The sequence below is a fragment of the Gobio gobio genome (genome assembly GCF_949357685.1).
Source record: "Gobio gobio genome assembly, chromosome: 3".
Lineage (NCBI taxonomy): Eukaryota > Metazoa > Chordata > Actinopteri > Cypriniformes > Gobionidae > Gobio > Gobio gobio.
The window spans coordinates 22822938-22837844 of NC_137099.1; the positions used below are offsets into that span (position 1 = coordinate 22822938).

Below are 14907 nucleotides of genomic sequence, written 5' to 3' on the forward strand. Positions count from 1 at the left end.
TGGCCTAATTATTCGGCTAGAAAGAACTGCAGCTAATCCAGAGTGAACTTTGATGATAGTAATGTTTATTCAGTCATCCAATTGCAAGGCATAAACAGGTTTGCGTGGATATGTACATAAATGTGGTTTCTGTGAGAGAACAAATAAGGATGGTAAATATACATACACAGTTAAGAACTGTATAACTACCGGTATACTTATAAGTTACATTTGTATAATGTAACCGTAAACCAGAGCTTATTGTACCATATATAGGCGCTAAATGCAGCTGCTAACAAGCGGTGTCCGGTTACAAAAGTGTGTGCGCCGCTTTAACGTTAGCACTGCAGTGCGCTCTGTATAACAATTGTTAATATGCCGATTAGACCTGATGCATATTTCCATCAACATACATTACAAGCAAATATTTTCTATAAACGAATAAACATTGTTGATAACAAAATAGGTGAGCATTATGCTATTGTATGTTGACACAAAAATACTTCTGAGGTGACATCAACTGAATTACGCGATGACACACTCTGAAACACATCCACAATGACAATAACTATTATTACTTACGGAGTTATTAACGCACAGAAATACCACACAAGGAAAAACAGACTTTTGAGGAATAAACAAGCCAGGAAAACTCCGTATAACTGTTACTGGAGCTGCTGAGATGAAAACTCTCTGCACATGCACCAGACAAGTCTGAACAAGTTGACGCGCACATGCGCGAGGCAGAGAATTTTGTACAGTGCCATCAAGTGTTAAAACCGGTTAAAACGCCAAAGGCGAAGCTTGAATTTACGGGTATGTCCCTCTTTGGCTAATGTACTTTCAAGATGGAGGGGCAACATGGCGACCACCGTTAGATCCCATTACCTTATGTATTTTCAATGGCATATTATAAACTTACGAGAATACTTTATTACTTGAAAGAAGTAAATATACATTAATGAGCACATATATTTTTGAAAGAACTAAGTGTTTTTAGCTTAGAATAGACTAAAAAAGTTACACAGTGTAGCTTTAAAGGGATAGGGCACCCAAAAAGTATCCTATGATTTACTTACCCTCAAGCCATTCTAACCTTTTTTGGACTTTGGTAGTGTGTAGTGTAGTGAACTAATAATTTTACAACCAGGTTCAATTATGCACATGGGCTTTTGAGCTTCAAAATTGTCATTTTTAACCCTGGGTTAACATAATCATGGGTTATTTGTTTATGTGTCATGGTTTGTGCTTTTAGAACTAATCAGTCATAGGTAGTCACGTTCTGAGATTTCACATTGTAAACCGTAGGTTATTCTTATTTGCATAAGTAAAATACTTAAGGTATTGTTGGTCTATTCAAATAGTTTTTTCCACTATATAATTCCTGTATTTAGGGATAATGACTTTTTTTTTAGAAAATGTTAAGTAAAATGAGTAGGTGTCCAAAATGTTGAATGGTAGTATTAGTGAGTTTCTGCAGTTGTAAGAAGCGCATGAATATTTAATGACAGAATCGGATATATGAGGCAGAGGAGAAGATTTAATTTACGATTGGTTGTCTGTTGCTAATATTCTGTCCTTCCAGTGTAAGTTAGTTTTGCTGCATAATGAGTCTATATAAGCTCTCCTCAACTAAATGAAACATTTAACATTTCAAATGTTACCAGCTAGTTTGTTCGATCCAGTGTGTCTTCCTATGTTCGTGTGTGCGTGTGTGTTTGTGTGTTATAGTAGCCGAGGTTGTGTGAAGCCCCTGGGGTTGTAAGCTGATTAGCTTGCTCCTCCATCCCACGCTGCTCCTGGAGGGAGGAGATTTGGAGCTAAAATAACCCCTAAGTCCTCTCAGCAGCATGTGTACAGGTCAGGTTAACCGACGCACAGACACACATCCACAAACTAAGGCATCACCGCAGCTCTCAGGTAGAGTAGAATTTAAATGAGCTCTTTCTGCCTATCTCTCTCTCCCTGTCACAGATCACACAGGTAGAACGAGAGAGGTTGTCTTAAGCTTTTTGGGATGTGACGACCAGCTCTCTGGATGTTTCTCTCTATTGCAGCTGAAGTCTATAAGATCTCAACCAGGCTACCTGATTTAATGCATGTGTCTGTAGGAGTGCGGATGCGAGCTCTGGAGTTGGTCGTATTCTTTGTTTCCATGCCGACCCACAGGATGATGTGAGTCCGTTGTCTTTGGTGGACTGAAGGAAGCGAGGTATCCCGCAGTCCTGAGCACTGCTAGCATGCCTGTGCATCAGATATCGGTTGTACCCATTACTAAGGAGAAAGCCAAGAGCTCCAGCCGGAATAGAGACAAGAGTAAAGAGAATGAGGCAAGTACCCATTTCATGTGAATACATTTAACACAGAGAATGTGTAATGTATGTGGAGTTTTCATAACAAATATCATAGTTTGTTTCATTGTAATTAGTTATGTTGAAGGTAGAGGTATAGCCATCCATGGTTTTCCATGTGGTTACTATAGTCTGAAAATACTAGTTGGTATTTTTGATGGATTCTGTCGAGCAATAATACATTTACATTAGGGTTACTGTTTAGATAGGGGTCAGGTTGTAAGTTGTGACTATTGTCTGATATTAAGTTTGCAAATATCTGAGATTTAAGTGCTAAAGCAATTAAATCCTTCTGCTTGAATTTTTAGCTGTGAGGATAAAAACATGACTCAATCTAAAGAGTAATATAGCCTAGAGGAGGAGCTGGACTCTGTTGTATTGGAAAAGAAATGGCTATAAATAGAACCGTGTTACTTATATTTCAGCCTTTTCAGGGTCATTGTATACAAGTATATTGTAAATCACACATGCTTCTCCATCACATAGCTTCAGAATGTATGCATTCGTTTCAGCTGTGTGAATGTTTGTAATATCTAGGACATTTAATAGATGTATGATACTCAGATGGACAGTCCGATCACAGTCCATAGATCCGCAGTCCATTCACTGATCGTCGGATGCAACTCGCACACAAACATGGGAAGTGCTGCCTAAAATCACCAGCTAAATCCTTTTGAAAATTTTTGTTTTAGACACTTAGTAGGACACTTAGTCCACAAGCAGAATTGTATGCTATGTCAGTGAAATAACCTGTATTTATCAATTTTGGATAGACAGAAATATAAATATTATTATTTATTTGTTTTGCACACCTAATTGACACTGCTATTAAATTATTATAATGATTTTTTCCCCACAGTGATATCAACTATTTCAGATAAACTTTCCCCCTAAACAGCATGAAAATGTAAAGCAAACTCATTGGTTACGTTATGTGTAAATGTCTGGCTAAGCAAAGCTATTTTTAGTATGTTTTGGCTGCATTATCCAGAATCAATTTAGCCATTGAATAAATACTTTTTGGATTTGTTGCCAACAACAGAATGTTGTTGGATGGCCTAGCAAATGGATTTGTTGAACAGTCCTATGCAAATTTGTTTGTATCTTCTGTAAACGTGGTCACCCAGTTGGCTTTCGCCATCTAAGATGTGCTTAAAGTGCCCCTATTATGGATTTTTGAAAATTACCTTTCTTGTAGTGTGTAACATAATTCTAAGTGAATGAAAACATCCTGCAAAGTTTTAAATCTGAAAGTGCACCATATAAAAAGTTATTGTCTCTCAAAAGTAAGAGTCGACTCTGAGTCAATTAAACGAATCCTATTGAGTCCTAACTTGTGACGTCAAGACGAAACTTTAGCATATTGCCCGTCTACTTATTGCGCGCACAGACACCAGAGAAAACTTGAACCACCTCAAACACTGCAGCGGATACTGGATAGCATCATGTCGAGAAGATGCTGTACTTTACAATGTGTTGTTCATTGTGTAAGTATCTGGCTAACTCACGTTATTACTGTCTTACTGAAATACTACTGTAAATCAGCTGTGGGCTGAAGTATTACCTAAAACTATTAATGCAGATTGTCTGTAATTCTTAGAGCTTAGTAAAGATAAAGGATGGAGCAAGATTTGTTTTGCAAACTTTAATGTTACATCAGTCACTCACGTTAATGCTGGGCTAACGCATTGTTATTTATACACACACACACACACACACACACACACACACACACACACACACACACACACACACACACACACACACACACACGGCAATGCTGATTGTGAGGAATTACATCTCATAATGTACCTCAAACTGAGTAGCATCACTGAAAAAAACGTCCTGCTCAAGGTTCGGGTTGAATAGCTAGTTCTTCCAATGTTTCATTTAAAAAATGCGCTGTAGGCGGTGGACCAATCAATCAGAGCAGAGTAGGCATTTAAAGAGACTGATTCATCCATGGAGTCGTTTGAGAATAATTTAACACTGTAGTGATGTGCAATATATAATATGAGAAAATTGAATTACGAACCTGACCTTTGATGCATGTAAACCTGTTGTTGGAGACCTCCAAAACTAAATTAGGAAACTTTAAAATAGCATAATGGGGCACTTTAAGATGGTCTTGTCCTATTGACTTAAACCCTTGTGTGTTGGTGGTGTGTGTAGATAGGACATTGCTTTGCTGTACCCTGAACCAATGACCAACACCATAGTCATGAATGGATGGCATTGAAAACATTTTAGAAAATCATTTTTCGTGCCAATGAAAGAATGCAGTTTTAAAGTGAATGTATCAATTTTGATATTTCATATAACTTGAAATTACTGAGTTTAAAAATGTGTCTTTGAATCATTTGGCTAAAATGAAGGACAAATTAAAATTATAAATATAATACATTTGAATTTTTTTTTTTTTTTTTTTTCACACACTTCATCATTTTAAAGACAAAATTAACAATTAACAATAGTTTCAGAAAGGTTATTGTGTGTAAAAAATACATAAAAGATTTGCATGTCTTGAATAAAATGCCATGCCTAAAATTGGACAAAATTCTGAATTTAAAGGTATAGTTCACCCAAAAATGAAAAATATCCCATAATTTAAAAGTGAAAAAAGCATTACTGGTGCGACGGTGATGTCAGATGTAGCGTAAGCGTTTTGAACTGAGAGAGGCATCCGGTTGGATGTACTGCCAAATTCTCTGAAACGTAGAGAAATTAAATTATTAACATTAAATTCACGGGTAACAGCTCTGGTGGACATTCCTGCAGTCAGCATGCCAATTGCACGCTCCCATAAAACTTGTGACATCTGTGGCATTGTGCTGTGTGATAAAACTGTATATTTTAGAGTGGCCTTTTATTGTGGCCAGCCTAAGGCACACCTGTGCAATAATCATGCTGTCTAATCAGCATCTTGATATGCCACACCTGTGAGGTGGATGGATTATCTCGGCAAAGGAGAAGTGCTCACTAACACAGATTTAGACAGATTTGTGAACATTATTTGAGAGAAATATAGGCCGTTTGTGTACATGTAGATCTTTGAGTTCAGCTCATGAAAAACGGGGGCAAAAACAAAAGTGTATTTCAGCATGTTCAGTGTATTTTTTAATTCATGTGCCCTCGTAATCTGTAATCAAAATAAGTTTCAATAGCACACAACAATCTTTCTGTGCAAAAGTTTCCACCACAGGTCTAGTGTGTTGTTATACGTATATACGGGTGTTATGGTTTTTATATTATTGCAGTCAAGTTGATAGCAACTTCTGGGTGGTTTGCTAGGTGGTTGCTTACTGACCCTAAATCAAAAGAGCAAGTCTATGATATTCTGGCCCCTAGATATTTAGGGACCTGAGTCATAAGACTAAGATTTTTTTTTTAAAACTCACTGACAGGCAGAAATCCTGAAAAAGTATCAGTACACAACTCCCCCTAGCACGCAGACGTTCATTCATGTCAGTAGCACAATGGTGTAGGACGAGGTACTGCTGAACTTTACCGGTTAAGTTCCTTAACCCTAAACATGAGAGAAAGTAAGTGATGCCTATAATAATTACGCCTTGCAGGCACTGTAAGAATGATGAGGCTATCTGAATTCTTGAAAGCATTATCACATACCAAGAACTGAGCACTAAGCAAACACTTTAGTTATTGTTTCCTTCGTAATGGTTTTACTAATATTGAGACTCTAAGACCTTCCATATGTTGTGGGTGTATTTATGCGTGTGTGTTGTGTGGAAGCCAAGAGTGTGAAGTGCATTTCACGTGTTCCATTTCTGTGAATTAGCTGCTTTTTCTCTCTAGCAGGCGTCTAATCCACTGTGCTCTCTGCTGGAGCTGTCACATGTGATCACTCACTAACACACAAACACATAAGCACATTCTCTTGGCACCATGATGGGCACTAAATGTGCTCCCCTGGCAGCCTTTCCTGACTTTTGCTCTTTAAAACTAGATTTCAAGACACCATCAAAATTGTGTCTACTAGTTATGACAAATTAGATTACTGGTCAAAACAGTAATATTATGAAACATTGTTTTAATTTAAAATAACTATTATAATGTAATGTAATTAATTCATGTGATGACAAAGCAGAATTTTCAACAGCCATTACTTCAGTTTTCAGTGTCACTTTTATTCAGCAAGGATGCATTAAATTGATCAAAAGTAACAGTAAAGACATATATAACATTATAAATTATTTCCATTTCAAATAAATGCAGTTCTTTTGAACTTTCTGTTCATTAAAGAATACTGACATTTATTTTGATAAACTAAAGGTTTTCACAAATATGAAGCTGAATTTTGAAGACTAAAGTGAAATTAAACTGTAATACTATTTCACAGTATTACTGTTTTTTGTTTTGTTTTGTTTTTTACTGAATTTTTGATCAAATAAATGTAGCCTTGGTGAGCATAAGAGACAAAAAAAATTAAAAATCATAATGATTTATAACTTTTGACTGATAATGTACACTAGAGTGCCCCACAAATATTTATGGTTGAAAATACCTTTATTTTTATTGTCAGTGTTATTAATCACATATTTTCCCACCTCGCAGTGTGAATGTTTACACAGAGTAAAAACATGAAAACAGTGTTTTTGGATTCTATCAGTCACTGTCATTGCTGCTTGCTTGTTTGTGTGTGTGTGTGTGTGTGTGTGTGTGTGTGTGTGTGTGTGTGTGTGTGTGTGTGTTTGAGAAGTATTGTATAACTTTGATCTGGTGTGTATCTGATGCTATTGCAGACATGTACAGTTCAGTGTATATGCATAACAAATTAATAGATTCTGTGTAGTGGTTGTTAACCTGCTTTGAATATGTATACTATTGGAGTGTCTTAAACAATAGGTTTGGTGTTTTGTCTTTGTTTTTATATTGTCAAAATTGCTCCGGACATGCTTATTGCCAGCTGTTGGTTTGTACTGTGATTGATATTAAGATATTGATACATAGATTTTGCATTAGGTTTGCTATATCTGGCACTTTTGCATGTTGCAGGTAATGTACAATTCAAAATTAAACTGATTATTGTTGGTAGCATAGTATTGATCATCATAGAGACTGATTGTTTATTATTATGATGATGATGAACTCTTTCTACAGAAAGAGTTTACTCAACACACTGAGGCATCTGCTCCATTAACTTTAATTTAAAGAGGTTTTTTGTATCTGGACCAGCAAAATATTGCATCTGTGTGTGCTACTATCTATGGGTAGGTGCTTAGAGTAGTGGTTTGTGACCAGGTGTATCCCATCAGCACATTATCCCATAATGCACCTGTTTCTATAGTTAGCTTCTGCAGCCAGAGCTTTAATCTTGGTCTGTGATTGGCTGTAGGCACATTGCCTCTTAAACGAACACAAATCACAAGGGATGGTCACCATTGTACTGTATGTGCACCTGCATACATAAGTGTAAATGAATCCAACACTGACAGGTTTATCTAAAATAACAGCTGCTCTGAAGCTGAAACTAGGCAGAACGTTAGATGGCATACCTAGAAAACACTACCTCAGAGTCAGACATCAGAAAAAGTATTAGTAGATCTAACTCTGAAACTGCGTGTGTTAGCCTATTTACGTGGGTATCTAAATGAACGACCAGAGATAGACCAACCACTTATAGATTATACCTCAGAGAAGCAGCTCGAGCTAATCCAACCCTGCCTATAGCACATAAACATGCATGTGTGAGCTCTTGCATGCATCAGCCTTTGGAGAAAGCAGATGTGATCGGCAGTTTGGTAGCTCATAGAACATACAGGGGTGAATTTATGGATAAGTGAATGTCAGTTTGGATGTTTCTGGTTGTTGATGATTCTCTATTATTGTTTTATGATTTTGCATGCAATGGAGATGATATTGCTTATTATACTTGTCTTTGGCTTGCACACTAGGGCTCTAATGATTAAAAAATATGTCATGACTTCTCAGTTCTCAACTGCTTAGGTTGTGTGATGTTACCAAAATTGTAAATCCCGATATACATTTTAACCCTTGCAGTAGGCAAAACAAATAACTTAATTTGACAACTAATAAATGTATATCCAACTTTATCTGCATACATGTACTCATATAAAGCAATATATACACAAATTTTGGGGTCAGGGTTTTCTTTTATTTTTAAAGAAATTAATACTTTTATTTTGGGGTACATTAAGGGTACATTAATTAAAAGCGACAGTAAAGACATTTATAATGTTACAAATTATTTCCATTTCAATGAAATGCTGTTCTTTAGAACTTTCTATACATCAACGAATCCAGAAAATTGTGGTTTACACAAAAATATTAGTTTGTTAACTAATTGGGAATAATAAGAAATGTTTCTTGAGCAGCATATCAAAATGATTTCTGAAGGATCATGAGATGCTGAAGACTGGAATAATGGCTGCTGGTAGTTTATGCTGCTTAATTTTTGTAAAAACCGTGATAAAAAAAAAACATTTTCATGCAAGTTTGAACGTATGAAATGTTTGAAGTCTTTACTGTCACTTTTCATTAATTTCTAGCTTAATAAAATATTAATTTATTTGATAAAAATGTAGTGTTACTGACCCCAAACTGTTGTGTATATCATTTGAAATATATATTTATTGCAATAAAAAAAAAAGAAATAAACTAATTACCAATTTGTACTCTATTCATGGAAAGTTTGAGCTGTATTTACTTGTGTCTTGCACATGATCAAATTGGCTTTGTTTATTTTATGTTGTTGTTTTGTTTAAGCAATGATATAACGCATGCCTTTCGGTTTAAATTCGAGAATTGACTGGAGAGACAAACAGTATATGACCTATGAACCTTGATCTTAGAACATTGACTTGAACTTTGAGCCTAACTAGTATTTAAGGGTCAAGGCTAAACATGTGTGCCCCTAGTAGGGCTTTCCATGTTTCATACACAAGACCTTTACAGGGATTTTTGAGTGTTCTAGTAGATTCATTCTGGACAGCATTTACTTTGACCTGGATTCTGTAAATTATTCAAAGTCAAGACAGGAGCATTTTATTTCTCAGATATTTTTTCTCAGATGTAGAAGCAGTATTTTAAAAATAGCAAGAGGACATTAACTAAGGTCATATCAGAAACTTTGTCACACTCTGAAAAATGCTGGGTTGTTTCAACCCATGATTGGCTCAAATATGGACAAATCTTTGGGTTTAAAAGTTTAATCCAAAAATTGAATAAACTAACATTTGAGTTTGTCCATAATTGACCCAAACATGGGTTGAAACAACTCAGCATTTTTTTAGAGTATTCATTTGTGAATTCAAATAGTCAGAAGAAATGTGATCCTACGCTCTAAAAAATTCAGGGTCGTTTCAACCCCCATTTGGGTCAAATATGGGCAAACCCAACTGTTAAAACAAACATTTTAAAAAACGTTAAAATACATTTTTTAAACCCAATGGTTGAGTTTGTCCATATTTCACCCAAACGTGGGTTAAAACTACCCAGCATTTTTAGAGTGTATTATATATTAGCAGACTGCATAGATAAGGAGAGAATATCAATAAAAAGGTCATTTTACATGTGTGGTCAGAGTATAGAAATTCTAGACTGGATGAATGAGCACTATTTTTCCAACGAGGAAGCAGTGCAATCATTCAGAACAGAAGCTGAGGCTTTTATGTAGTGAACCCATTATGTGCATTACAGCACACACCACTTGAATCTAATTCTAAAGCCTGTTGAAAGCATCCAGAGGAGTAATTTTATTTGCTCAGATGTTGTTCTTTCAAAGCTCAGGGGCGTAATGGAGTTTTTAGTTATGTTTTATGCAAGTGTCAGCTTTATTTTAGATGGTTCTCCAAAAAATACATACAGACATAAAAACAGACACATATAATAGACAAAGTAGCAATAAAATGAATGTGCACTTTGTTTTTGTTGAAATCTCGGACTTTGCACAGAAGTTTAAGATGAAAGTCTCCATTTGCTCGGATTTCTCTTTAGAAGAAACAATCGAGATATTAAAGAGAACTCAATGGTGATTTTCTCTTCTATGGTCTGTAAGTGAAGGAGTGAGATGAAAACTATGTTTGGTTGAGTGGTGCATTCTGGGTGAACTCCAGGGGCCTCTGGGAATGGCTGAAGTTCAGGTGTGAATGCAAACATGGTCATCATGTTTGACTGATGTCAAACAATCAGAGAACATGTGTATAATAATATTATTGTCTCTCAAAGGATGCAGTTGCACCTGCATGCTCGCTTAAAGATGCACTGCAGGTGTATGAAATATTTAGGAGCTGATCAGATGTTGGTGACTGTCGACTTTCACATCAATAATTCAGAGCGATAGTGTCGCTCCAGGAGAGAGGGAACAGAGCTCAATACTAGCCTTACTAACATCAGCTAAACAACAAAGACATATTCAAAAAGAGAGCAATGTATTGGAACGTTTTGCTTAATTATATTCATCAGCTAGGTATATTGTAAAAGTACTTTTTTTTTTTTTGGTTAAAGTTACAATCATGGTAGTCTGACTTGTTTTTCTGTATAAGCCTGATATGCCAAATAAATGGTCTGTGTGTGTGTGCTTGCAACACCTTAAATGCACTATGTTCTCAAACTAATATTGACCCTCAGAGGATCATTTGTGTGTGTGCTCTTGTATGTTTGCTTGAAGGAAAAATAGTTAAGTTAATAATGGGCCAGGTGTGGACCAAAGGCAAAGGTGGACCCACCAAAAGCCCAGGAGGAATCAGCTCTGCCTGAGGCACATGGAGCCAATAAATGCTAATAAAGCTTGGTTTTCATGCCTGGCAAAACAAAGCATTCAGCATTTTAAAAATCAAAATCAAAAAGGTTCACAATTCCCTTTGTGCCAGTTGTGTTTTATATTGATTTCTAAACTAAATGCAGGAGAAAGTATTTGTTATACACTACTGTTTAAAAGTTTGGGGTCAGTAAGATTTAAAAACAAAACAAAGAAATGAGTTTTAGTTTTTCAGTGATGCATTAAATTCAATTAAAAAATGCATTAAATTGTCAAAAGTGAAAGAAAAGAAATGTATATGCTGTTCTTTTGAACATTCTATTCATCAAAGAATCCTGAAAAAAATATATCACGATTTCCACAAAAATATTTTCAACATTGAAAATAAATTTTAAATTGTAATAAATATCTTACAATAGTTTTTATTTTCAATACATTTAGTTTACCTTTATTTTTACAGTATTTTTTATCAAATAAGCTGAAATCTAATAGCTTGTACTTGATTGAAGATTACAAAGACCTTTTCTTTTTTGGAATAACAATGATGCTCTGATTAATTGTTCGCAATCAGACCACACAGTAAATTCCCCGGTGTTAAATTAACACCACTCTGTGTTCATATGGGAACCACCAGCAGGGTGTTAAAGGGGTGGTAAACCACGATTTCACTATTCTAACTTTAGCTAGCGTGTAATGTTGCTGCTTGAGCATAAACAACATCTGCAAAGTTACAACGTTCAAAGTTTAAAGCAAAGGGAGATATTTGCTTTTAAAGAAATCAGTTTCTAAGAACTACAGCAAACGGCCAGCAGGCGACTACAGACATTCCTCCAGGGTTGGTGACATCACCAGGCTCAATATTTACATAAACCCCTCCTCCGAGAATATTAAATAAGGGGGGGTGAGGCCATTTTGTATCGCGGCGCTGTTGTGGTATAGTTAGGCTGGAGTGTTGTTGCCGCAATGCCAAGGAAACGCTGTTATTTTCATTCGGATTGCAGGTCTGGGGTACTTGCTCTGTTCAGCCTTCCTTGGGACGGGGGTGCGTTGCAGAGCATTTAACATACAGCATGTTATATGCACGTGTGTGTATGAGTCAGCGGGGAACAGGCGCGCGCGGGGCTCCCTGCAGCACATCCACGGAGGAGAACTTCCACCATCTTCGCGATTTCAATGCCGGATTTGCACAACGTCAGCTGCGTGAAAAAAACACTGCCAGTGCGTGGATGCACGACGCGCGCGCTGCACATTTCACGGAGGACAACTTCCACAAACTTCGCGAGTTCAATACAGGATATGCACAACGGCTTGTCCTGAAAGCTGGATTTACAAACAGAAGCTGTTTACGGGCCACAACCTGTAAGTCTGATTTATTTTTCATCAATGTGTTTTCCTGTAATAGGTTGTAGCAAGGAAGTAAACAGATGACAACGCTGTTCTGCAAACCAGTCTGTTAAATGCTCATTCATACTTAACGTTATCCGACGAACACCTAACGTTACAAACACTAACGTTAAAATCTCAACAGCGAACCTGGCATTAGTGTAAATGATTCTTTGATTAGAGCTTTTATGTATTGTTTATCTACAGGCATGCTAAACATGGTTCTGTGTGTGATTTGGCTAACTTACTAGTAAAGCCAGTGCTTAGTGTTCGTTTTGGGTTAGTTCTTGCGACAGATATTTGGCTATAATCGTTCTAAAAATACAAAAGTTAAAGTGCCATTCAGTAGCGATTATAGATCCGCAGTCTTTACTCTTGAGGACTGAACAGGTTCTGCTCGATCATCTTCACTAAAATGTTCTCGGTCTGATTCGGGCTCATATGGTTTTATTGACGCCGTTGTTTCTAATACTGACCAAAGCACAGTCTACCGGTAAGGTAAGGGGCGTGACGTTTCCGATAAACATGCACTGCGGTTAGCGAATCACAACACACTGGGCCAGCTAACCAATCAGAGCCCATCGCGTATTTTTGAGGGACTGGCTTCATACAACCCGGAAAGCATCAGACCGTTTTACAAGGAGGGACAGAGCAGTGTAGAATAAAGGTCAAATATATGAAAAATAAGGCGATTTTTTTTTAAAACGAAGCATGAACACATGTTACAGTGCACCCCACAAACACAGTCAAGCCTTCAAAAGAATGTGTTTTACCACCCCTTTAAAATAACACTGAAGCAGTGTTAGAGTTCATTAGATACTTAAGTGATTAATTGAACGATGATTGTTTGATTATTGAAGACACCTGATAAAAACGAGCAGAATCACTGAAGGAAAGAGAAACACAAGAACTACAACTGACTTCCAGCCACAGCCTTAACGCCTGTACACTCCGGGACGAATATCGCGCGTGCTTATCACCAACGTTTTTCGGCGCGAATTGAGTGTTCACACCCAAGCGATTTTCACTGCCGATGCGCCAAGTGAATGTGCAAATTCAGTAGATGGCGCTCCCGGTACACAAGCTGGTGCTGCGGCACTTTTACGCTTCTGATACTCGCTTGTCATGCAGAAGAAGAAGAGACAGTATTTACGTGCTTGCAAAAAACATTCACACACTTTTTGCTAACTGGCAAGCAGCATTAGCAGTTAATCTTCTTCTTTGTCTACTTCTTCTTCGTCGTATCAATGTGTGCTCGGCCAGACTAAGTCGTGTTTTACTGTAACTTCAGCAGCTCCAGGCACGTGAACAAAAGCGCCGATCTCATTGGTTGGCTAGTTTTTAACGCGCCACATCAAAACTAAAAAAACACTGTTGGGGTAACAGTCTAAGACCCAGGACCAGTAGTAAAAAATGAAGACCAAGAGTCAGGAGTGCAATTAATTAAAGAAAGATTTAGGCTACTGAAGAATAGTTTGCCGTTTCATCAGCAGAAGCCAGCTTCAAGTCTCACAAGGAGTTCGTAGGCCGCGCTCCCTCTACCAGCCTACCCACCTCCGCCTATCGTACATACAATTTCTGAACAGTTATACTGTTTTCAAGGTCTCGCCACGTCATTACTGCAAGTTGAAGGATTCTGATTGGCTCCGAGAAAATGGACAGTCATGGTAAATTTCCACACATTGTCAGTTTATTAGATTCACGTGTACAGATATCAGTTGTTGACGCTTTCACCCCGGAATTATGCACGTAATGACCTTCCAGATTCTGGATCAGGCGCCAGCTTGCCCAAAACAACACGTCCACTCATCTCTTAGGATGCCCGTAATCCACATCCAATACTGATCTTTAACACCGAATACTGTGCACATACACAGATAAACAGTCTCTCCAAGGTTGGTTGGTTAAGTTTTCCAAAACACTGATAACATGTGCTTTTCTCTCAGTGAGAAGTACAGACAGGCCAATTCTTTAGTGTTTCAGTAAAAGGAAATATAAAATAAAATAAAATGAAATGAAAGACAAATCCATATTTCATCTCTGGAAGCAGTCACCACTCATAGACCAAATACAAACTTTAGAAAATATAAAGGAAGAAACAATCATTGGTCCTCTTGATTTAAGCAAAATCATAACTGGAAATAATCAGTAAAGTCATAATAATTATATAGGAGGATAAATATTGATTGAGGCTTTGATTATAAATTTAATTAGGATATAAAAAAAATATATATTATATTATATTATATTATATTATATTATATTATATTATATTATATTATATTATATTATATTATATTATATTTATTATATTATATTATATTGAAGCGGCAGTGGATCTCAGAATCCAACCTTTCACCACCCCAAGGCGGTTTTTTTTAAATGACGCTTTTACGCCTGCTGTTTTGCACGTCAGTGTGCACACTCACATTGCACCCTTTGTTTAATCACGAGGCG

The 14907-nt window shown here is 36.8% G+C and overlaps 1 protein-coding gene across 4 annotated transcripts in view; it reads left to right on the top strand.

Annotated features, from left to right (window-relative positions):
- Positions 1-1763: 1763 nt before the first annotated feature.
- The window catches only part of marchf1 (membrane-associated ring finger (C3HC4) 1), a 28900-nt gene continuing 15756 nt past the window's right edge, over positions 1764-14907 (top strand). For 2 of the 4 annotated variants that reach the window (XM_079811741.1, XM_079811743.1), the window contains exons 1-2: positions 1834-1899; positions 2091-2309. In XM_079811741.1, the coding sequence (XP_079667867.1) occupies positions 2220-2309 (90 nt within the window). In that variant the 5' untranslated portion in view covers positions 1834-1899; positions 2091-2219. Of the gene's footprint in view, positions 1900-1951; positions 2310-14907 lie in introns of those variants that run through there. The other 2 variants (XM_079811744.1, XM_079811742.1) reach the window with 2 other exon arrangements.